At 44.5% G+C, this 25,793-nt stretch overlaps 1 protein-coding gene across 5 annotated transcripts in view; it reads left to right on the top strand.

Annotated features, from left to right (window-relative positions):
* The window catches only part of PHACTR3 (phosphatase and actin regulator 3), a 269,873-nt gene that overhangs the window by 215,721 nt on the left and 28,359 nt on the right, over positions 1–25,793 (top strand). For all 5 annotated transcript variants that reach the window (XM_055372872.2, XM_055372873.2, XM_004062456.5 and 2 more), the window contains exon 8: positions 12,472–12,625. In XM_055372872.2, the coding sequence (XP_055228847.2) occupies positions 12,472–12,625 (154 nt within the window). The remainder of the gene's footprint in view (positions 1–12,471; positions 12,626–25,793) is intronic.

Genomic DNA, 25,793 nt, shown 5'->3' on the forward strand with positions numbered 1-25,793 from the left:
GTTTGCTATTTCTGTACAGAAACCGTAGGGATTTTTGTATGTTGATTTTTGTATCCTGCAACTTTATGGAATTTGTTTATTTTAACAGTTTTTTGGTGAGGTCTTTAGGGTTTTCTATATAGAAGTTCATGTCATCTGCAGACAGGAACAATTTAGCTTTTCCTTTCTAATTTGGATGTCTTTTTTTTTTCTGTAGCCTAATTGCTCTGGCTAGGACTTCTAGTATTTTGTTAAATGAAAGTAGTAAAAGTGGGCATCCTTAGCTGGGCATGGTGGCTCTTGCCTGTAATCCCAGCACTTTGGGAGGGTGAGGCAGGTGGATTACTTGAGGATAAAGAGTTCAAGACCAGCCTGGCCAACACAATGAAACCTCATTTCTACTAAAAATACAAAAAATTAGCCAGGTGTGCTGGTGCATACCTGTAATCCCAGCTACTCGGGAGGCTGAGGCAGGAGGATCACTTGAACCTGGGAGGCCGAGGTTGCAGTGAGCCAAGATTGTGCCACTGCACTCCAGCCTGGGCAACAGAACAAGACTCCATCTCAAAAAAAAAAAAAAAAAGAGTGGTCATCCTTGTCTTGTTTCAGATCCTGGAGGAAAGACTTTCAATTTTCCTCCTTCAAAATGATGTTAACTATGGATTTGTCATATATGGCCTTTATTATATTGAGTTACAATTCTTCTAAACTGACTTCATTAAGAGCTTTTATTATGAAGTGATGTTGAATTTTGTCAAATGCTTTTTCTGCATCTATGATTTAACATATTAATTTTTACATATTGAACCATGCTTGCATCCCTGGGATAAATCCCACCTGATCATGTTGAAGGATCTTTTTAAATGTGTTGTTGAATCTAGTTTGCTATCATTTTGTTGAGGATTTTTATATCTATGTTCATCAGGGATGCTGGCCTATAGTTTTCTTTTTTTGTGTCCTTATCTGGTCTTAGTAACAGGTAATGCTGGCCTTGTAGAATAGTTTGGAAATACTCCTTCCTTTTCAATATTTTAGAATAGTTTAGGAAGAACTGATATTAGTTCCTTAAATGGTTGGTGGAATTCAGAAGTGAAGCAGTCAAGTCCTGGACTTTCCTTTGATGGGAGATTTTTTAGTACTGACTCAATCTCCTTACTCATTATTGGTCTGTTCTGATTTTCTTTTTCTTCATAATTAAATCTTGGTAGGCTGTACATGTCCAGGAAATGATCCATTTCTTCTAGGTTATCCAATTGTTCATACTGTGCATTGTGCATGTAATTGTTCATAATAGTGTCTTATGACTCCTTCTGTGGTATCTAATGTTCCATTTTTCATCTCTGATTTTCTTTCATTTCTTAGTCTAAAGATTTGTCAGCTTTATCTTTTCAAAAAAACCTCATTTGTTAATCTTTTGTATTTTCTAGTCTTTATTTTATTTCTGCTCTAACCTTTATTTTTTTTTTCCTTCTACTAATTTTGGGTTGAGTTTGTTCTTTTCCTGGTTTCTTGAGGTATAGTGTTAGATTGTTTATTTCACATCTTATTTTTTGATGTAGGCAATTGTTGTTGCATGCTTCCTTGTTACAACTGCTTTTGCTGTATCTCATAGGGTTTGGTATGTTTTTATTTTTGTTTGTCTAAAGATACTTTCTAATTTCCCTTTTAATTTCGTTGTTGACTCCTTGGTTATTCAGGAGCATGATGTTTTATTTCCTCATATTTGAAAAGTTTCTGAAGTTCCTCCTGTTACTAATTTCTGGCTTTATACCTTTGTAGTCAAAGAAGATACTTGATATGATTTTTATCTTCTTAAATTTGTTAAGATTTGTTTTCTGGCCTAATATATTATCTAGGAGAATGTTCCATGTGCAATTGAGAAGAATGTGTATTCTGCATGCAGCTGCTGGATAGAATGTTCTGTAAATGTATATTATGTCTGTTTTGTCTAAAGTACACTTTAAATCCAATATTTCTCTGTTCATTTTTTGACTGGATGATCTGTCCATTGCTGAAGTAAGGTGTTGATATCACCTGCTATTATTGTGTTGCAATTTGTCTTCATTTAGATCTAATAATATGTGCTTTATATATTTAGGTACAAATTTGTATGCATATATATTTACAATGATAATATCCTCTTGTTGAACTGATTTCATCATTGTATAATGACGTTTTACAGTTTTTGACTTAAACTCTAATTTATCAGATATAAGCATAGCTACTCCTGCTTTTCTTTGGGTTTCAATTTGCATGGAGTATTTTTGTCCTTCCCTTCACTTTCAGTCTATGTGTGTCCTTAGAGGTGAAGTGAATCTCTTGTAGGCAGCATACGATTAGGTCTTGTTTTAAAAAATCTATTTAGCCATTCTCTATTTTAGCTGGAGACTTTATTCATTTATATTCAAAGTTAGTATTGATGGCTAAAGACTCCTGCCATTTTGTTAGTTGTTTTCTGGTTATTTTATAGATCTTTTGATCCTCTTTTCCTCTGTTGTTGTTTACCTTTGTGGTTTGATGGTTTCCTGTAGTGCGAAGCTTTGATTCTTTCCTTGTTCTCATTTGTATATCTGCTGTAATTTTTTTTGTTACCATGGGGCTTATATAAAAAAGTATAAAGTTATAATACACTGTTTTAAGTAGAAAACAATGTAACTCTGGTCACATACAAATACTCTAGACTTTTACCTTACCCCACTCCCACAATTTATAATTATGCTGCCTTAATTTACCTCTTTTTAATTTTGTATGTTTCTTAACAACTTATTGTAGCTATATTTTTGACCATTTTGATTTGTTAATCTTCATACTAGAGATTTGAAAGATTTACCTACACCATTATCATAATGTCGATTCTGAAGTTGATTATGAATTTGCATCTACCAGTGAGTTTTATACTTTCACATGTTTTCATGATATTAATTATTGTCCTTTCACTTCTGGTTGAAGTATTCTCTTAAGCATTTCTTGTAAAGGCAATCTAGTGGTAATGGATTTCCTCAGCTTATTCTTGCCTGGGAAAGATTGTATTTCCTCCATTTCTCAAGGATAGCTTTGCTGTATATAATATTCTTGGTTAGTAGGGATTTTTTCCCCCTCTCTTATCATCCCATTCTCTCCAGGCCTGACAGGTTTCTGCTGAGAAGTTTGCTCATAGACTAATGGGGATTTCCCTATATGTGACTTTGTTATTTTTATTTCCTTCTGCTTTTAGAATCTTTTCTTGTTTTCACCTTTTGGTGGTTTGATTATGAGGTATCTGAGAGAGGACTTCTTTGAGTTAAAGTTATTTGGGGATGTTTGAGTTTCATGGATCTGGATGTCCATATCTCTGCCAACACATGGGAATTTTTCACCTGTAATTTTGTTAAATAAGTTTTCTGTGTTTTTATCTGTCTTCTTTGAAAATTTCATAATGCAAACATTTGTTTACTTAATGGTGTCTCATAAGTCCCATAGGTTTTCTTCATTTTTTAATCCTTTGCTCTCTCTCTTTTCCCCTCTGGATGGGTTATTTTGAGTTCAGAAGTTCATTTTGCTTGATCTAGTCTGTTGTTGAAGCTCTCAATTAAAAAAAAATATTTATTGAATTCTTCAGCTACAAGATTTCTGTTTGTTCCTTTTTAAATGATGACTCTTTGTTGACTTTCTTATTCAGATCATAAATTGTTTTCCTGATTTCATTGAATTTTCTACTGTATTCTCTTGTATCTTGCTAAGGTTTCTTAAGGTCATTATTTTGAATTTCTTCTCATGCGATTCATAAAGTTTTATTTCTTTAGGGTCAGTTACTGGAGAATTATTGTGTTTTTTTTTTTTTTTTTTTGGCAGCATCATGTTTCCTTGCTTTCTTGTTTCTTGTGTCCCTGCATTGGTATCTGCACATATTGTGGTACAATCACCTCTTCTAATTTTATAGATTGGCATATTTTGGGAAAAACTTTTATGTATAGATGGGTCCTAGGGTGTCAGTAGGGTAGAGTACATTGCCCTTGGTTCCAGGTGGGTGCAGTAATATAGTCTCTGTGCAGGTTTTTCAGCTGTAATCAATGTCAGCAATGCCTGTGAGTACCTCTGTTGCCTAGTCTGCAGAAGTCTGTGGCAATAGTGGTAGCAAGCTATAGTGTTAGTTTCCTCATTGGCTGCCAAATACTTTTTCTGTGTACATTGAGGTAATTGTGTGCTTTCTTTTTTTCAGTTTGTGAATTTTGGTAAATTACATTGTTGCTTTTTGAGCGATAAACTAATCTTGCCTTCCTGAAATAAAAACTCCACTTGGTCATGGTGTATCACAATTTTTATAAATTGTTGGGTTTGATTTGCTAATTTTTTTAGAGTTTTACATCAGTGTTTTTCAGGAATATTGTTCTTTGATTTTCTTTTCTTGGAATATTTTCTAGTTTTACTTTGTCAGAGTAAATTCTGGCTTCACAGAATGGTTTGTAGTCTCTCCTGTCTTAGTTTATTCACGCTGCTATAACAAAATGCCACAGACAAGGTGGTAATAAATAACACAAATTTATTTTTCCCAGTTCTGGAGGCTAGGAGTTCAAGAAGCTGGCAAGTTCAATGTCTGGTGAGAACCCGTTCTTCATAGGTGGCACCATCTAGGTGTCCTCACATGACAAGAGATGGAAGGACAAAAGGATGTGAACTATTGTGAAGCCCCTTTTATAAAGGCCTTAAATCCATTCATTATGGAGGAGCCCTCAAGTCATTCATGATGGAGGAGACCTCCTGACCCTAATCACTTGCAAAAGTTCCTGTCTGTTAACACTATTACATTGGAGATTAAGTTTCAACATGAATTTTGGAAGGGACACAAACATTCAAACCATAACAACTTCCTTTCACTTTTTTGGAACAATTTATATAAAATTAGTATTATTCCCTAAATGTTTTGTAGAACTCATCAGTGCATGTGTCTGAGACTGCAGTGTGTATGTGCATGAAGATTTTTAATTAGAAATTCTATTTTTAATAAATATAGGTCCATTCTGGTTACATATTTCTTCTTAAGTGAGGTTTGGTAGTTTGTGTTTTTTCAAGGAAGTTGTTCATTTTATATCAATTGTCAAATTTATGAGCATGAAGTGATTCACTATATTTTTTATATCTTCTTAACATCTGTAGAATTAGATGATGTCAGTGTCACCTCTCCAGTTTCTGATATAGGTAATTTGTGTGTTCCCTTACCATCTCTTTTTCCTTCTTCTTCCTGATGAATTATTTTCTTTATTATTTTTTAAATTTCATTGGTTTCTGCTTTGATCCTTATTATCTTTTTCTTCTACTCCTGTGGTTTATTTTGTTCTTCTTTGTCTACGTTCCTAAGATGGAACCTGATATCATCGATTTGAGACCTTTCCTCTTTTTTAATATTGGCATTTAATGTTATAAATTTCCCTGTTACCATTATTTTGATATATTGTATTTTCATTTGTTTCAAAACACTTTCAAATTTCCCTTTTGATTTCTTATTGGAGCCATGAATTATTCAGGAATTTAATTTAGTTTCCAAATATGTGGGGTTTTTTTAGAGGTATTTTTTTTGTTATTGATTGCCAATTTATTTCCACTCTGGTCAGAGAACATACTTGGTATGACTGAGTCCTTTGACATTTATTGAAGCTTATTTCTGGTCCAGAATATGTCCAATCTTGTTAAATGTTGTGTGTGTACTTGAAAAGAATGCGTGCTCTTCTGTTGTTTGGTATAGTGCTTTATAAGTGTTAGATCAAATTGGTCGATAATGTCATTCATGTCTTCAGTAGCCCTACAAGTTTTCTATTTATTCTATGAATTATTTAGAGAGGGGTTTTGAAATCTCCAAGTAATGATGTGTGGATTTCTTTATTTCTTTCCTCAATTCTATCACTTTTTGCTTTAGGTATTTTAAAGCTCACATAGGTTTGTCAATATTTAGTATCATTATGCTCTCCTGATGAAGGTATCTCTTTATCATTATAAGATGACCCTTTTCAAAGAACCTGATGAGGTTTCTTGCTCTGAATTCTACCTTGCTTGACATTAATGTGCCCATTTCAGCTCTGTTTGATTAGTGTCAGAATGGTACATCTTTTTTAAGATTTTATTTTTAATCTATTTGTAACTTTATATATAGTTTTATTGTTCTTTATAGGTTCTTTATATATAAGACTTGTTGGCAGCACATAGTTTTGTCTCATGTTTTAATCCATTCTGAAAATTTTTGCCATTAATTAGGGTATTCTGACCATTTGCACTTAATGATTATTTTATTAGGTTTAACTCTACCGTCTGGCAATTTATTTTCTATTTGTTCCATCTAGTTTTTTCCATCTTTTCTATCTTTCTGCTTTCTTTTGGATTGAGTGATTCTTTTATTCCACTTTATCTCCTCTGTTGGCTTATTAGCTATATACCTCTTTGACTATTTCCATAGTTATAATGGTTGCTTTAGTGGTTATAGCATACCTCTCTTATCTTATCACTGCCTACCTCAAGCAGTAGTATGCTAATTCACTTTTAGTCTCATGACCTCGCCAGAGTATACTTCTGTTCTCCTTTCCCAACATTTGTTCCATTGTTGTTGTCCATTCCACTCATGTTATAAACCTCATACTACTTTATTTTTAGTATCAAAGTCAGTTTTCTTTTAAAGATAAATAATAAGAAAACAATTATGTATTTACACTTGTGGTTACCGTTTCTATTACTCTTCTTTCCTTGGTATAGATTCAGGTTTCTATTGGCTATCATCTTCCTTTTGCCTAAAGGATTTCCTTTGTCATTTCTTATAATGCAGGTCTGCTGGTGATGAAATATTCCAGCTTTTTTATGTCCAAGAAGGTACTTATTTTGTCTTTATTTTGAAAGATAGTTTTTCCAAGTATGGAATTCTGAGTTGTCTGGGGTTTTTTTTCTTTCATTACTTTGTAATTGTTGCTCCACTGTCTTGTCATCCACATTGTTTCTCTTGAGACATCTGCTGTCATTCTCTTTGTTACTCTATACAGTGAATACAGAGAATGTCTTTTTATTTCTGTACACTTTTAATATTTTCTCATGGTTATAGATTTTGATTACCATGGCCCAGACACAGTTTTCTTTATGTTTCATGCATAAAGTTCACTGAGCCTTTTCCTGCTTCTTTGCAGGCATGGTAATTTTTTATTGGATGACACATGTGAATTTTACCTTCTTGGGTGTTGGATGTTTTTTGTATTCCTATAAATACTCTTGAGTTTTGTTCTGGGAAGCAGTTAAGTTTACTTGAAAATAGTCTAATTCATGCCAGGTTTTGCTTTAACATTTGTTAGATAGAACCAGAGCAGTGCTCAATTATTGAGTTAGCTCAACAGCTAACTCCCATTCCAGAGGCAGAACCCCCTGTGTACTCTATTCAATGTCTGTAAACCATGAAGTTTTCTGTCTGGCTGATGGGAACTGGCCCTCCGTCTAGTGCCATGTGTGCACCAGGCACTGCTATCTCATCATTTCAGAGGATTCTTTCCTCAGAGTCACATATTAATCCACTGAGGGTTCAAGGGACCCTCTGCAGATCTTTGGGTCTTCTTACTATGCAACTCTCTCCTCTCCAGGTCTCTTTCACACTAACTCTGGCTGCCCTGATCCCCTTGGCCTCTCAGGTTCATCTTCTCAACTCTGGGAGTTTTCCAGGCTCTTTCTGGGTTCCCCCTCCCTGGATTGTGGTCTGGCAACTCTCTAGAGGCAGTAGCTGGCCAGTCATGGGCCTACTCCATTTGATTCTCATTTCTCAAGAATCACTGTCTTCTGTTGCTAATTTCTAGCACGCTGAAAACTACGGTTTTGTACATTTTGACTTTGTGTTTGAGGTTTGAGTGAGGAAGACAATTCAGTCCATGTTTGTCCACCTTGTTCAGAAGCAGAAGTTAATGTCATAGCTTTTTACTTTGAAGACTGAGACAAGTTTTCACAACACATTCCTTCTAGAGAATAAAGTTAGGCTCTGCTATTGGGTGTCCCCAGATGGGAACCCCACTTATTTTTAGGCTTCAGCTCAGATGCTACTTCCTTCAGAAGTCCCTTTCTGGCACACTACCTTCCTAATGTGGCTTATTTGTCCTCTCTTGCACCAGATCATTCTGCAGCTTTTGAGTTTGTAGATGGCAACAATGAACAAGGTATAATCCTCGCTGTAGATAAACTCACCATATTTGTTTTTCTCCATGGAGTGAAAATGTTTTAAGCTCATATAATGACTGTGGTTAGGGAAAGAGCCACACAAATAATTAGGATATGTTGTGACAGTGCACAAATAGAAACACACACAATGTGCTTGAGAACATGATAAATGCCGGTTTTACCTTTCCTTCCCTCACCTGACCAAGCTTAGCGAGACATGTGCGGCATCTTCCTCATCTTTGCTCTTCAGTGCCAGGTATGGAACAGGTCCATTATGGACAGGTGCCTTATTGAACTGAGCAGATCCACAAATGTCAGGCTGGGAGTGTGGTCGCTGGAGTCAGGCCTTGGTTTACATCCTGGTTCTGCCTCTTAACCACTCTGTGCTTCGACAGGAGAGCAGGAGGTCCTACTTAGTTTTGGACGTGCTAAGTTTGGGATGCCTGCTAGAGATCTGGGGGAAGCATGGTGAAGAAAGCTGAATGTGCAAGCCTGGAGTTCAGGAGGGAGGTGGTGTCTGGAGATGGAAATCTCGAGCCAGTAGCAGTTGGTTCTTAGTGTCATGGGACACAGGAGGTCATATAGGAAGCAAATGTGGACAGAGAGTGAAGGGGTTTGAGGATTGGGTCCTGGGCACACCCACCTCTGGAGGTAGGGGAGATGATGAAGAGCCAGCAAAGTAAACTGAGACATAATCATTGAGGCAGGAGGATAGCAGGCTAGGGCAGAGACCTGCAAGGAGAGAGAAGAGAGCCTTTCACAAAGAAAGGAGTGACCGATGGTGTCCATGCTTCTGTGTGCTTGAGTACAGAGTCTGGGATTCTCCTGAGCATCCTTTGCTCCACTGGGATGGAAGATGGGACCTGATGAGACCGGGGCTAGGGGAATGTCCTGAGCCCCACACATGTTTGTGTCTGTGTGCAGGGAGCGTGGAAGGCAGTTCCTGCTTGGTGAGGTGGAGCTGAGAGCAGTGCCACTTAGCAGCTATCTGTGCCACTCTGGTACCCGGAGAGAAGGAGCCGGCATTTGCCCATACTTCCTCCTAAGCCCTGTCAGTTGTGATTGGAACGATGCCCCCGCCCACCACATTTGCTGGAGTTGGCCTAGAGCTGGTAATATCAGGGTTTTACTTTTTAGTTTAATTTCTTGCACAATGCATGGATTTTTATTGAGTTTTGCCAATAAAGAGTTCCATAGGGTATTACTGAGCAGGACTGGTCTGAAGATAAATGAAAGTTGTGTACTTGGAAAGACAATGCTGTATTATTTTCAAACCCCCTTGAGAAAAAGGCCTTTTGCACTGGGTGAGCTCTGGATCAGGTCCAATACAGACAGCCTTGCAAAAGTGGTGTTCCAGGGAACACAAGATGGGTCAAATGATGACAGTTTGGGGGGAATGAGTCTTTGAAGAGCTCTAGCCCTGTTCTGTTCCCTCGGTGGCTGCCAGGCAGCTGGTCTTCACTACAAATGCAGACTGTCACATGTCAAGACTACTGCAGAGTTGAAGAATGGGGCACAGGACTGGAAAAGGTGAAACATTCTTCTCAAAATTCCACCAATTTTTCTGGAATAAACATTCCTTGTTTTGCTGTAAACATGTGGTTAATTTCAAGAGTTGTGAAAAAATTGACTGCAATCTTTTTTTGCCTGTTTTCTCTTTGCTTTTACAAAGGAGAGATTTTTTTTGTCATTTTCTGTGATGTTACCTAACAATGTTCTTTCTAAGCAATGACTTCTTTTTTTTATAAGGAAACTATATAAAAAATAAAATACAGTAACCAAAATTAAGTAAAATGATCAATTCTTGGCTTTTATATGCCAATTTATTTTAATACATATTTACAAAATTGGACACATACACATATATATTTTGGCATATAATATGCATACTTTCATTTGCTTTCCTTAGCAATATATAGTGACTATCTTTTGTCATTCCGTAACATATACGCCACCATTTTTAATAGGTACACAATATTCAGATGGAACAGATGCATCGTAATTTAACAGGCATCCCTGACTGGATGTTTACGTTGTGTTCAATTTCTTACTTTTATGAAAAAGTCCGGGATGAACATCCTTTCATGTACTTTTTATGTGTTTGTCCCAATCATTTTAGGAGACAGACTCCTACAAGTGGGATTTCCAGATCAAAGGTTAGGATGAGAAAGTAAGCGTGTTTGGGGGCATTTGGGGAGGGTGATGTCTGTCACACAATCTAGACTGAAAGCTCTCCGTCCGTCCCTGCACCTGTTTCTCAGCTTCTACCTCCTGCTCAGTGCTAGGCAGCCTGCTCTGGGAAGGCATGCTCATTTAGATTAATTCAATCAGTGGGTAGAAGGGTCACTCAAATCCATGAAAAGTCCTCATTTTAAGCTATGTCTTTTGGAAATTTCCTCTTTTGGCTTTTAAGTAGCAAAACCTGGTAACCTTCTGATACCTTGGTGAAGATCAGTCAGATCTATAAGTTTTTGTTGTGGTCCTACTGTGTATCCTTGCTGTGTTCATAGAGGCTGGATTAATAAGTAAATGAGAATGACTTGCTCCTAGCACAGATTTCACACAGAGTGAGTTTTCATTTATGTCTAGAAATCTGCAAAGAAGGGAACTTTTTCTCGGTTAAGAACAAATACGATTGAAAGTATGTGATGATAAGCCTGAGACATTTGCAATGGGCTTAAGGACTTGGTTCATCAAAAGCTGAAAAGATTAAACCACCTTCAGTATAGTTTTATGTTTAAGCATATCATAGTTCTCTGAAAATGGCAGTTCCTTTTCCTGTATTAGTCCCTTAGCATTATGAAGGAATCTGTCCCGAGACCTTTGAGACTTCCTGCATTCATGAATGTCACCGTCGCATTCAGTCTCTCTCATAACATGCAGTAAAGGCCAACTGAAAAATGCCTGCGACTCCTCCAGGCTCCTGAGGAGACTATAAATACAAGACTGCAGTCATTTATAAAGCTATTAAAACAAAGTGGGGCCTGAGCCCTTGCTGAAATGATTTTCAGAGTTGTTTTCTCTCTAAAACACATGGCAAACAATCGCATGTTAGAAATTCAAGACTTGGCTGAGTTCCACTTTTTGTATCTTACTGTATCCCAAACTTCTGTGAAACGACCATGTTGTTCAACTGACTTTCTTGCTTTGTATTCCCGCCTCCACACTAGGAGTTGACTTCCTTTTAGGTACCATGTTTCTTAAGAAATAAAACCTGCCTTCATCTATGGAAGTGATCATATTGGATAACAACTTGAGCCCCCAGGAATTAAATCCCAGCCCAAAAAAACTGCAAAACTACAAACTGCAGAACTGCAACCTACATTGCATGTGATACTTTGGAGTTACTTGCAGGCAGCAGCATCTGCAGTGGCAGGGCAGGTGGGGACTGTGCTGTTTAGAAAGCTGAATTAACTAGCACCCACATTTCCTAGTGCACTAAGGAATGACACTCTCTGCCTGCGAAAGAGCTAAACCCCATCTCTGCTCCTAAGTAAATATAAACATTCCATTCCCTAATACCTTCCTCTCATGCTGTTAACTTCACTCAGCTGATTCCAGACACACATAGAACACAAAGGCTGGCCTAGCAGGCCAGGAGTCAGCCCACCCTTAAGTTCACGCAACAGTATTCACCAATGATCTACCATCTCCACACCCTGCTAGGACATGGGTGGGTGGGGGAAAGGCTGTCACTTAAAGTGTCTGCAGGAGACAGATGGTAAACAAACTGAAAAGATATCAGTTGGTTGGGGGGAATTAAGATAAGTGGAGTGGTGGTGATTGGAGGCTCAGAGGGTTTCTGAGGACCTGGGTCCAACCCTGGATGGTCCTGGCAGAGCTGTGCGGTAGGCAGAGGAAGGAGATGACATGGAGACCCTAGGGTGGGATATCTAGAAACTGAAGGAAGAGCCATGTGGCTGGGGGGACAGTGGGCAGGGAGAAAGTGCAGGGACCATGTGGAGCTGGGTGGGGGCAGCGGCCACCACGGGGAAAGTCACTGTGTCATTTTTGGTCCAAACTCAGACATTTTTGAAAGAAAAATGTGGGTGCTATTAGTAATCATCTGGGACAGCAGGTGTCAGCCGGGACTGTACCTGGAAACCCATGAGTAGGGGGCTTAGTGGACAGAGATGGTGACATCACCTTACCCCTGTGTTGCCCACTGTTCCACTGGAAAGTGCCGCAAGCTGGCGAGCGTGTGTCCTCTCAGTTCTAGCCACCATCACCCTGGTCTGGAGTCCTTCCTCTGGCAGGTGGGCGGCTCCATTGACAAGCCAGCCCTCCGCTAAGACCTGTCTCCTTTGTTCCCTTCTCTCCTCTTGCCCTGGATGGGGCTTTTAGGAACACTGCCACGGAAATGCAAGAAGGAGCTCCTGGCCGTGAAGCTAAGGAACCGGCCAAGCAAACAGGAACTAGAAGACCGGAACATTTTCCCCAGAAGGACTGATGAAGAAAGACAGGAGATCCGGCAGCAGATCGAGATGAAGCTTTCCAAGTAAGTGGCAGCGTGCGGGCACAGCCGGGCCTGTGCTCTGGCCTTGCAGGCAGAGCCCCTCTGAGATCCCACATCCTGGGTGTGCCAGGCCGGGACGCACAACCCACCGTCTGCAACAGGTCTCTTGACCCCGCCGCCGTTGACGTTTGGGTCCGTGTGGGGGCCCTTTCCTGTGGGGGCTGTCCCGTGCATGCTCAGATGTTTAGCGGCATTCTTGGCCTCTACACACTACACCTCCCGTGACAATCAAAACTGTCCCTGGACATCATCAAATGCCTCCTGGAGGGTGAATTGCTCCACTGGCCTGTAGCAGCCAGGCAAGGACTGGGCCAAACTGATGAGGACATGGCTTGTCAGTGTTAGAGACACGGGCAGTCTCTGTTCGCCTCTATCTGATCATTTTCCTGCAAGAAGGTGGATCCAGTGTTGCCAGATCTTCTAAATTTGTCAAGTAAAGCTACCCCCCCACCCACATACACACAGTTATGCAGTCATGTGTCACTTAATGACAGGATACATTCTGAGAAATGCGTCATTAGGAGATTTTGTTGTCGTGGGAACATCACAGAGCGCACTACACAAACCCAGAGGGCGCGGTCTGCTGCACGCCTGGCTCCACGCTGTAGCTGATGTCTCCGAGGCTACAAACCCGTACAGCACATGACTCTACCGAATACTGTAGGCAATTCTAGCACGTTATGGTATCGAAACATTTCTCAACATAGAAAAGGTACAGTAAAAATATGACACACAAAATACAAAATATCACCTCTGTATAGAGCACTTACCATGAATGGAGCTTGCAGGCCTGGAAGTTGCTCTGGGTGAGTCCCAAGTGAGCGGTGAGTGAATGGGAAGGCTAGCGTGCGACCGTGCACCTCTGCAGACTTCAGAATCACTGCACACTTAGGCTACGCTAAATTTACATAAACTTTTTTTTTTCTTTAATAGTAACTTTTTACTGGATAAACTTTAACTTTCGGACTCTTATAATAACACTTAGCACAAAACACAAATTATACAGCTGTATAAAAGTAATTTCTCTTTACCCTTATTCTACAAGCTTTTTATATTTTTCAATTTTTTAACTTTTTAAATGTTTTATTAAAAATTAAAACACAAATGCCACATTAGCCTGGGCCTGCACAGGGTCAGAACCATTGATCGCTGTCATCTTCCTCCTCCACAGCTTGTCCCACTGGAAGATCTTTGGGGGCAGTAATATGCGTAGAGCTGTCATCTCCTATGAGAACAATGCCTTCTGGATTCCTTCTGAGGGACCTGCTGGAGGCTGCTTTACAGTTAACTTTTTTTTAATAAGTAGGAGTACACTCTAAAATAATCATTAAAATTATAGTGACTACATACAGCGGTAACATAGTCCTTTCATATCATGATCACGTGTGATGTACTGCACGGTTACATGTCCTAGACTTTGAGGCCTTGGCAGCACAGTAGGTTTTTTCACACCAGCATCGCCACACACGTTAGGAACGCCTTACACCACGATGTCATATGACAGCAACAATGTCACGAGGCATAAGGAATTTTACAGCTCCATTTTCATCTTCTGGGACAACTATCGTATATGTGTCGTATATGTCGTGTATCATTGAAATGTCATGAGGTGCATGTCTGTGCATATATACACATACAGGTATATCCACATACGCATCATTTTCTGGACAATATGTGCATGAAGTCCACCCATCTGCCGTCTGGCTGTGACCCAGAGCCACGGGTGGGCACCTTCTGTGTTGCACACCCATAAGTTTCCCTGGCTGGTCCCTGCTGTCTGCTGGGCTGGAGTTGGACTGTCTCATGGGGCAGGACAGAGTGGAGCTGCTGCGTCTTGCTGGTTGAGGTCTGAAGGGATCCAGTCATGCCCCTGAGACAGAATGGGGGCCTTCTTTTGGAAGGCAAGGCTACCATGAGCCGGGTGGAGCTGACTTGTGTGGCTTTCCAGGATCGGGCACCTCCCTAGTTGCTTTCCACATTCCAGAGCCACGCAGTTCAGAACCCCTCGGAGCTTGCTGCGTACCCCAGTTTGTGCCCACGGACACTGCCCAAAGGTGCCAAGAGCCACTGAGCAGGCATCGGTGGGCTTTCAGAGGAAAGTCATGCCATTCTGGCAGGGTGGGCCTCTGTTTCCACTTTCACCAGGCCAGATGGCAGGCTAACGTGTCTCGTGTGCGGTAGGAGAGGAAATTCTGATAAAGCTCAGGCGCACCATCCCAGCAGCCACAGTCCACATCTCCTGCCCACCCTGTGAGGTGTGAGTCAGTCTGTGTAGGGCTGGGCTTGGTAGACAGTGCCCTGGACAGCCCCTAGTCCGCTCCTTCCCTCTTTAAACCTCAAAAGCCAACCCTTCCCTGGAGGGAGAGACAGTGCCCCAGGGGTGAGGGGAACCAGCTCCGGGAGTGCCAGTGCCTCTGTTGGTTTGCTCTGCACCCTTGCTGTCCCCAGGCCCCTGAGTCACTGGAGACCCTGGGAAAATGCAGGTTCTGATGCTGCAGGTGCAGGGAGGCCTGAGAATATGCATTTCTAGCAAGCTTCTAGGGCTGCCGACACTGCTCGCTGCTGGGCCGCAGGCCACACTTTGAGAAGCAAGGGTCTGCAGCAGGGTCCCCAGCCAGGAAACCATTGATGTTTGGGCCCAGATCGTTCTCCGTGGAGGGGCCGTCCCGTGTGTGTAGTGTGTTAGCAGCATTCCTCCCGCCTTCCACTAGATACTAGTAGTACACCCTCCGCTTCTGACCACCAAACGTGTCCCAGACACCGCCCAATGTCCCCTGAGGCCAGAGACAACAGAACGCTCCCCGGGTGAGAATCCATGATCTGAATGTTGGACTCCCGCTCTGGGCAGATTTTCCTCTGAGCAGTGGGGCTTTTCATTTCGAGGAAGGGTTGTTTCTGGTCTCCGCTGGGGAGCTTGAGCCCCAGTGTTCCCAACTCCCACCAAAATCCTTACTTGAGTGTTTTCACGGTGGAGGGCTGTGAACGTAAGCAGGTGAGGCTGGCCCGGGGCGGGGCTGTGGATAGAGCACGAGGTCCTACCCTTCCAGGTGTTACAGAGTTGTGCTTGGGGCACAGGTGCAGGTTGCATTTCTACCAGCGGTTGGGACAGCCCTGCCGCTTGGCCTCTGCATCGTGGTGTTGTCATCCCAGGCTTTCATTTCTGCAAGTCTCAGTGATGGGACGTGTGTTCCTAAGGCTTGGTTTCCTGTTTCTCTGATTTCTGGTGAGGTTGAGCATTATTTTCAGCATTTATCAGCTTTTTGGTTTCTTCTTTATGTACTTTGCCTGAAGTTTTCTTTATCTTAATGATTTTTAGGAGTTTACTTTTGAAGATGTAGCTTCTAATCCTTCCCCATTTTGAGTTACATGATTCTTCTGTCTGGGGCTTGTATTTTCAGTTTTAAAATACTTTTCTTTGAGGCACAAAAGTTTTGATTTTTAAGGCTGTCAGATTGCTGATCATAAACTTGAGGAGCTCACAGCCTTTTTCTGTGAGGACCAAGTTGTCAGTATTTTGAGGTTTGTGAGCCAGGCTGTCTCCACCATCCCTACTCAGTTCAGGCGCTGTAGTGATGAAGTAGCTGTAGACAATCTGAGGATGAAGGGGCACGGCTGTGTGTCAATAAAACTTTATTTACAAAAATAGCCAGCGGTCCATTGGGTCCAGCTGGACCCATTTTGCCGACCCCCTGATGTGCTTTATGGTTTGCACTATTTGTACCGTGTTTAAAAATCCTTCCCAGCCTAGAGGTCATCAGAATTTTATTCACTTCTGTTATTTGCGGTTGCCTTTACCTGTACCAGTTAATAATGGTTTTCTATTTGATAGTCAAACCAAGTTCTTTCAAATTAAAATACTAAGTGAATTGATCTAAACAACAAAAAAAAGGTAAGTAATGGAAGATAGTACATGTGGTTCAAAAAACAACAAAAATTATGGTGGGGCTTGGAATGAGAGACGCCTGGGGTCCCCACCGCCAACTGTGAAGGTTGAGAGGAAGTTGGGAGAAGGTTGGGCTGCCGGGGATACCCCAAACGCCCCCCTATGTAAGAAGTACCAAAAACATGGGCCCTGTGGCTTGTTTTTACTCCATTACTTACTGAATCTGGAACTAATTTTAAACCTTGGACTGGAATGTAGTAGCTCCCTGCTATTTGTCACCATGTTTAAAAACCTGGAATTAGACACAGAGAAAACAGCAGCGGAGTAGCAGCATCCCAGGAGGTCAGACATGGCTTCCTGGAGGCGCCGTTTGTTTTCCCTACAGCAGTGGCTTAATTGGTCTCCCTTTGTCTCTGCTCTGCCTCCTTTCAGAGATTCCTCCACCGTCTCTTGCTAAGTAATTCAGCCTCTGGTTGCCATGGCAACGTGCCATCTACTGTATCCCAAAGAACATTTGCGATTTCCTTTTTTTAATTTCCAAAACCTTCATATTTTATCTTCTGAGTGTTCCGGGCCTTTTCCTGGTGAAGCAGTCACTGCTCCCCACGGCTACCCCAGAACACATCCGTGTGCTTGGTCTGGGACCCCCAGGAAAGTCAGGGTCCCATTTGAAAGAGTGAAGCTCTATGCTGATTTTCACCCCTCTCTGTGTAGGAGCTCAGCTTACCTTTAAAACTTGTGTGGATGCATCAGCAGAGTATGAGAGGCCCGCAGCTCCTGCACGGTAGGTGTGCACTGGAAATTATGCACAGAGGCACGGGCTGTATTGCCTCCATCCTGTCTACAGCCACCATCTAAGGAGAGCAGTGGGAAGCACCTGCTGCCGGCTTTCAGCATAGTGCCGGCGATGTGCTTGATGTCTGCCTTACTTTCTTTCATTTATCTAGTCTTCACAGTAACCCAGTAAAGCACGTGGTACTATCATCTCCATTTTACAGATGAGAAAATTAAGCCTTGGTGAGAAGGTAACTGACCCAGGGCCACGTAGCTTGCAGAAGCTGCCGTGCAGTGAGATGGGCCATTTGTTAGAGCCCTAGCCCTGGGCCTGGGAGAAGCATTCTAGACACGAAAGCACTGTGGCTCCTTGTTTATCTTAGGCATGGCTTTGAATTTTCATATATTGGTTTGGCTTTGATCAGGGTATCTGCTGGCAACTAGGCAATGCACCAGGTGTCTCGGGCAAAGGACTTCACACTTGCTCTAAAGCAGTGCAGAATGTTGGCCGGGTCCGGTGGCTCATGCCTGTAATCCCAGCACTTTGGGAGGCTGAGGCAGGCAGATCACTTGAGGTCAGGAGTTCGAGACCAGCCTGGCCAATATGGTGAAACCTCGTCTCCACTGAAAATACAAAAATTAGCCAGGCGTGGTGGCAGGTGCCTGTAGTCCAAGCTACTCAGGAGGCTGAGGCAGGAGAATCGCTTGAACCTCGGAGGCAGAGTTTGCAGTGAGCCAAGATCATGCTATTGTACTCCAGCCTGAGCAACAGGGCAAAGGCAGGGGGGTTGGGGGTGGTGGCAGTGCAGACTGTCAACACAGCATGGAGCAGTAGGGGGTTGGACATCCTCAGGGGGAATGTATAGAAAGAGACACTGCCCAGCAAGGGCTCTGGAACAGTGCAGCAAGCAGGCTAGAACCCCAGCCGTCTTTGTCTCAGCTGCATGAGATAGGCCAGCACCAGTGTCTCAGAATCTCTCTCCTTGTTTGTGAAATGGGGATGGTGGCAATACCTGCCTCAGGGCCCTCTGGAAGATTCCACATTGGTCCCTGAAGAAAGTCATAAAAGCACATTCTCAGCAGGGGGTGCTGGGGCCAGAGCTGCTGCTGTGACAGTCAAGGCTGGATGCACTCCTGGGCGAGCTGTCACCTGCACGGGGCAGAGGCCAGCAGCAGGCCTTGTGGCAGGATGAAATGAATGCTGCTGCATGAACAGCGGTCACGATGCTAGTGGGCCAGGGAGTGCAGGAGCATTGCTGTTGATGGGGCTTGAGTGTCATTCCCATTCGTGACTGTTGTGTAATTTTGCCCGAAGAGAGAGGAATAGGGTAGGCACCTCCTAAGTCATGCACAAACTGTCATTCCCCTTGGGGCGTTCTTTGCTCCCAGGAACGTGTGTGAGAAGCTGATTAATGCTCAGTATCATCTTTCAGGAGGGGGCACTTAGCATGTTCACACAGCAGTTAGCGGATCTCTGAGTGGCTTCTCTGCACGTTTTGTTCTGTGGCCTCCAGAACACGCTGCACCCTCAGGTGTCCTCCTGGGCTGTGGCCTCCCACTCCTGCTCTGTCAGCAGGAGCAGGACACAGCGTGCAGCGAGTTTAGATGCTCCCTCCTCTAGATGTGCTTTAGGCAAGGCAGGCCTATTTTTGGTCCCGGAGACAGAACGCACAGAAATGTGGAGACAGACAGTGTCCCCGCAGAGGCTGTGGTTTGGGCTGCAAGGCGGAAACCGCGCCTGGCCAGCCAGGGGACCAGCCTGTCTCAATGGGGCCTTCGTTCTGCTGTGAGCTTTTACCTGAAACTCCATGGACGGAAATTTTCACTTCCACAGAAATGGTGTTTGGTAAATTTCAGACAGGTGGAAGCGGGGGGAAGAATCAGCTTCCGATGCCAGCCTTCATAATGACACCACTAATAGCATCTGAGAGGGTCTGCCCTGACGCTCGGCAGGTGCAGTGCTGATTGCCTGCGATGCCGAGCAGGGACCATCATCCCTGCTCTGCAGATGAGACTGGGCAGAGAGGCTAAGCAGTGCCCCCGGGTCTCACAGTTCATGAATGGCCAGGCTGTGGGCTCCAGGGCCCTCGCTCCCGACCACTGAGCCTTGCTGCCTGAGGCCAAGCATCCGGCTCACACCTTGTGGACAGGGCCAGGAAGCTGATGATACACTATAGCTAAAGGCCAGTTTCCGGTGAATGTTTGTGTTAATAAGGTGGTTATGGTCCACGTTCACTGGGCTGAGTCCTTTGCCCGCTGATGTCTGCGACCCTGAAGTTCTGTGCTCGGTATGGTGTGGGTGCTGGACACAGGCTCCTTCATGGATCTTACTACATCCCCCAAGACCCTCACTGAGGAGTGAACACACCTGACATGGGTCACTCCCGGAGCAGGGCTGAGCTGCCGCAAGCGCTGACGGTTTCTCTTGTCACAGTTATCACTGCCGCCCTGAAAAGGCTGCAAAGTTTGCCTTCTGCCTCAGGGTTAATCCGTGGCTGCTGGGGTGGAAGGTAGCATTTGAAATTACCTACGGGGGGAGGCTGCACCTGTAGAATGGGCCCAGTTGATCCTGTCACATCCAATGTCATTGCCCATCTCTTGGGGTGCTTACCCCCCAATTACAGAGATTTCGAATTCATGTAGCGTGCACGTGCTAGGCGCTGGGGTGCAGAGATGAAAAGATGCACTCACAGGTGATAAATTATTGTGTCTGGTAAAAGATGTACCGAGATAGATGTGTGGACCAGCTTCAGGAGGGAGGGTGAGGGTGTCCCAGGCAGACCAGCCAGTGAGAGCTCAAAGGTGGGAAGCAGCACCGCCTTCCCAGGACCACCCTGGGGGCTGAGAAGGTTCAGGGCTGGGTGAGGGTGGCAGGGCAGAGGGAGAAGACTGGAGGGGCCATGGGTCCAGGTGGTGGAGGCTCCTGTGCTGCCCGCTATGGGTTCCCAATCCACACAGACCTCCTCTTGTCATTCTGGGCTCAGCTCAGATGTCACCTTCCTGACCATCTCCCAGTGGCACAGCCTCGCCATTACCCTGTGTCACATCGTTCCCTGCTGTGTTTTTAGCCACTTCCACAGCTGCTGAAAGTGCCGTTTACTCATCTGTTCTGTTCGCCTCTTCAGGGTGTGCCCACTGGCGTGGTGGGGCCCTGCCCTGCTGTTCTGTGAGGACCTTGCCCACCAAGGAGGCGCTGGCTAAGCTGGTGGGAAATGGCAGATGAGGAGGCCTGGCTCTCCCGAGAAGCAGCCAGGGCTCCCTGAGGGGTCAGGAGCAAGGGCATGTCTGGGAAACGCCCCTCTGCTGCAGTGCGGGGCTGGTTTGGGAGAGCAAGGCTAGAGCTGGGTGGGGAGACAAGGGTTTCTCACATGCTACAGGCCCAGGAGCCAGCACCATCCTGGGGACGCAGGGCTGCAGAGAGGACAGCAGAGCTGGTGAGGATGAACGGCAGGCCTGGGGGTGAGGGAGGAGGGCCTGCCAGCCTAGGGGTGGGTGGATCTGCAACGGTGGAGAGGGAATCCAGGAAGAAGGCAGGCAGACACAGGGGGGAGGTTATATGTCCAAAGGGTCCCTATGCCGTCAGGTGCCTGGGGTTTTTGGCAGTGCTTCCATCCACTTGTGCAGATGAGACTGCCCAAGGAGCACATGGGCTGGAACGGGAGACTGCCCGGTCCATGCTGGACTTGCTAATCTCAGCTGAGGTCAAGGGTATTCAGAGCCCGTCGTGGTGTTTTATACGGTCCTGTACTTCCTGTTATCCTTGGTCCATTTCCTTCTACACTATCTTCCCTCCAGCTTCACACACTTGTACAGAAGGGAGTGGTTGTTTTTCACTGACCGCCAGGAACCTCAACAGGCTTCTGTGTGTTCCAGTGAAATAAGCCCTATCTGTCTCTCGGGAATGGAGCAGTGTTAAGCTTTTTTTAAAAGCACAATCTGAAGACACTGGGGTCTGGAAACCCATTTTTTTCTTGTTCTGAAGCCTGCGGGGCCTCCGCGGTTGGGCCTTGCTGAGTAATTTGGGGTTTTAGGTTGGGTACATCAAGGGTAAAGGGCTTCTGTTTGGATCAAACAGGAGGTGGGGGGAGGGTGAGATTCCCTCATATTGCTGAGAAGGGAGTTGGGGGCTGAGTTCCCCGACTTCAGAGGTGACGTCTCACAAGCCAGACCTTGGGACTGTCCCTGTGGACCCAGGCTGGACTGGGAAGTTCAGGGAACCCTCGACTTGAAGAGGGTTCTTGTTAATGAACCGTCTTCAAGGAGCAAAGCCCAGACTGTTCTCCCAGTGTGGTGTACAGATGAGGAGGGACCTCATCGGGGGGAATTTGGCTTCCTGATATTCAAAAGCACATTTGTCTGCTCAGTCTCTGAAATTGCCAGTGGGACAATTTCCAAAGGGATCGCCAGAAAGAAGGTAAATGCAAAGACGAACAAGGAACTCATCATACCCAGGATCGTTCTTGATCAAAATGCCAACAGCTGGGCATCTTCAGCCAAAAGAAATGCAGTTGTGGCAGGAAAGACTCAGCTGTACTTGGGGTTCCTGTTTTTTTTTTTTTTTTTTTTTTTTTTTTTTTTTTTGAGATGGAGTCTCACTCTGTCTCCAGGCTGGACTGCAGTGGCGTGATCTCGGCTCACTGCAACCTCTGCCTTCTGGGTTCAAGCAATTCTCCTGCCTCAGCCTCCCAATTAGCTGGGATTACAGGTGTGCACCACCATGCCCAGCTAACTTTTGTATTTTTAGTAGAAACAGTATTTCACCATGTTGGCCAGGACGGTCTCGATCTCTTGACCTCATGATCCGCCTGCCTCGGCCTCCCAAAGTGCTGAGATTGCAGACATGAGCCACCATGCCTGGCTTGGGTTTCCTGTTTTATAGTGAACCCCAAGGTTGCAAAACAGGCGATGAGGCTTGTGATCATTTACCTTTATGGATCATGGGTCTGCGAACTGGATGAGAGTTTTAAGCATGTCAGGTGTGCAAACATCTCCTATGGTTCTGGGAATTTCTCCTTGCCTAGCCACCATTGTCTAGAGCAGCAGTCCCCATCCATTTTTGTACCGGGAACCAGTTTCATAGAAGACAGTTTTTCCATGGACCAGGGAGGAGGATGGTTTTGGGATGATTCAAGCACATTACCTTTATTGTGCAGTTTATCTCTATTATTATTACATTGTAATATATAATGAAGTTATTATACAACTCACTGTAATATAGAATCAGTGGGAGCCCTGAGCTTGTTTTCCTGCAACTAGATGGTCTCATCTGGAGGTGATGGGAAACGGATGGATCATCGGGCATTAGATTCTCATAAGAAGTGTGCAACCCAGATCCCTCATATGCGTAGTTCACAATCTGCTGAGAATCGAATGCTGCTGCTGATCTGACAGGAGGTGGAGCTAAGGCAGTAATGCTTGCTCGCCACTACTCACCTCCTGCTGTGTGGCCAGGTTCCTAATAGGCTAGGTTGCCCCAGATGGGTACTGGGGTTGGGACCCCTGTTCTAGAGCAGTCTGCACGCTGGGGACTCTGGGTCCATGACAGCATTTCCTTCCTGTGTGATAGGCCTCACAGCCTCCACTTTGCATGTGACGAAATGGAGGCTCAGAATTGTTAGTAGCCAGTGAGTAGCTGAGCGAAGACATGAACCTGAGTCTCTCCAGCTCAAAGTCCTTTTCCTTAGCCTATTTCACAACTCCCTGGAACTCATCCATGGCCATCCTCTGGTTCAAATTATCCTCCACCTAGGCAGTAGACTTTCCTTTAAGGAAGGAAGAAACTTCTTCAATGTTTTATCCTCAGTGCCTGGTACACAGTAGGCTCCCAGCTAATTACTGTTGAATGGATGGTTGGTTAGATGGATAGATGGATGATTGTATGATTGGATAGGTGGTGGTTGGGTAGTTAGATGGATGGCCATCTGGATGGTGGGATGATTGAACAGGTTAATGGCTGCTGCGGTAATTGCATTATAAGATGCATGAGTAGGTAGATGGAGAGACAGCTGGATGAATGGGTAGATGGGTGGATAAGTGGTTGGATGTTGTGTAGTTGGATGAGGAGGTGGATGGAGACATTGTTGAACTAAATGGCATCCTATTCACTGTGCTTGATGTACCCTAATATCTGTCCATCCATCCATGCAACTGTCTCAGCACGCACAGTGGGTTAGATGGAATTTCCTAAGAGTTTATTTCAATAAAATAAGAGTTTAGTTCAATACAATAAGTGTTTATTGAATGAATATCTCTCTTTGCATAGTGGGCTCTTTGGATACATTTAAGCAATGATTCCATTTACTACATTGATTATAACCAACCTATTCAGAAGTGTATTTGTGAATAGTGTGAGCCCTCAGGACCTCAGTGGCCGTTGCCAATTTTGGAGACTGGTTCTGTGCTGTCTCCAGGCCAGGGTCTGCATACGCTTCTGGCGACACCACTGCCGTCTGGCTGCTGACCAGCCTGGGCTGTTTCTGAGCTGCAGGTCCTTAGGCCCTCAGGTGAGGATACTCCAGAAGCCCCCACTTCACCCTCACTGGAAGGAAGTCTCTAGTGGAAACAAGCTACTCCTAAAGCTTTCTGAGCACTTGCCAGGAGGAATAGGAGAGAAAGCTTTATCGGAATGAATAAGACCGATAATATTAACCCATGACTCGCCGCAGGAGGCGGGTGGGGGATGGCGTCTTCACAGCTCATTCAGCAGAGTAGAAATCACAGACCCAAATGCTCCATAAGTGACCTGTGCCAGGCAGGGCTGTGGCATCCTGGGGAGTGTGCACTCTTGCTCAAGAGGGCAGCTGTCACTCAGATCCTGTGGGCCATCACCCCTGGCCATATGTCAGGCCATTGTGGCCAGAATTTCCAAGAGAAACTGAAGATTTGATTTTTTTGGTGAAATAGCCTTCATGTAAATGTTGAGAGCCTCTTCATATTTTTAAAAGCAATGTGTGCACCCAGAAAACATATTTGTGGACCATATTTGGCCCGGGACCACCCACTGGCCACCTCTGATGTGAAGTCACTTACGCACTTGTATTGGGAGAAGTACATGTTTCTTTACACTGAGGTTAAGGGGATTTTCAACTCTTGAGTTAGCAGGGAAAATAAATGGGTCATCCTGTAAAGTGACTGTCAGCAGCGGAAGCCTCCAGGGCTACCACTGTCAGTATCCTAGGGAGCCTCAGCGAACCTGTCTCCTTCCTCGCATATGTGAGGGGGCCCTTGTGTGCGGCCCTCTCAGCTCCACCCTTGCCCTAAGGAAGCCGCACAGTGCACCGCTGAGAAGTGAGGATGGACAGAATGCCTCGGTTCCCAGCCAGCTCTGCAGTTTTCCAGCATGTGGGCATGGGGAAGTCACCTCCTGACATGCGCCTTACTTTCCTCCTCTGTAAAAGGGATGTGATTACAACAGAGCCCGTCTTGTGGGGCCACGGGAAGGATGCAATGAGCCGTCACACGTAGAATGCCTGGAATCATGCCTGGCAGACAGGAGGCTCTCCAGGAAGAAAAGGAAGAAATCTGAGTTCCATGAGGATAGGGAATTTGTCTCTTTCAGTTTTAACAGCTTTGTTGAGACATAATTCACACACCACATGCTTCACGCACTTTAAGTGTCCAATTCAGGGCTTCCAACATACTCATAGAGTTGTATTTCCATCAGCATAATCGATTTTAAGATATTTTCCTCACTCCAAAAAGAAGCCTCTCCCTCTCAGCTGTATCTCCAGTCCCTAGAATGGTACTGAGTCCTGTGGGTACTCGGTGATTTTGCAGCTACTGCTGCAGGGACGAAGGGGAAACTGCATGGGAAGGCATCTCCTAAACATGACCAGTTATTGGTGTCACCATTCCCTTTGCTTCACCAACTTGATCTTCTTCAGATCCTTTTCTTCTGCTTCGGCATCTTTTCATTGTCATCATTTTATCTTCATCACTATCATCACCTTCACTGCTTGTTTATCATCATCTTTGTCATTTTCATCTTTTTCTTCCTCATTATCTTTCCATCATCTTTAGCAACAACTTTGTCAACATTTTTATCCTCATCATCATTTTCATCATTTCCATAATCACGAATTTGCCCCATCTTTTCTCCCTAGGAGACACTTGGGGAACTTGGGCTCTCAATCCCCTTGACATCTGGGGGCTTGGCCTATGAGGGGAATGGAGCCCACATCTAAAGCAGGTTCCGGAGCCTCTGCTGAGTCTGATCGTGCCTGGAGGGAAGAGGACTCTTGAGAATGGTGGGGGCTGGGCGCAGTGGCTCATGCCCGCAATCCCAGAACTTTGGGAAGCCGAGGCAGGAGAATCGCTTGAGTCCAGGCTCACTTGCTGTGTTGCCCAGGCTGGTCACCAGACCTGGGTGCCCACAGGCAGATAAGAGGGAGGTGCCTGAGTCACCAACTGCCCACGGGACTGAGGCACCTCCCTCTTATCTTCCTGCTATTTTCCAGATCAGCCTGGGCAACACAGCCAGACTCCATCTCTACA

This window comes from Gorilla gorilla, chromosome 21, assembly GCF_029281585.2.
Source record: "Gorilla gorilla gorilla isolate KB3781 chromosome 21, NHGRI_mGorGor1-v2.1_pri, whole genome shotgun sequence".
Taxonomy (NCBI): Eukaryota; Metazoa; Chordata; class Mammalia; order Primates; family Hominidae; genus Gorilla; species Gorilla gorilla.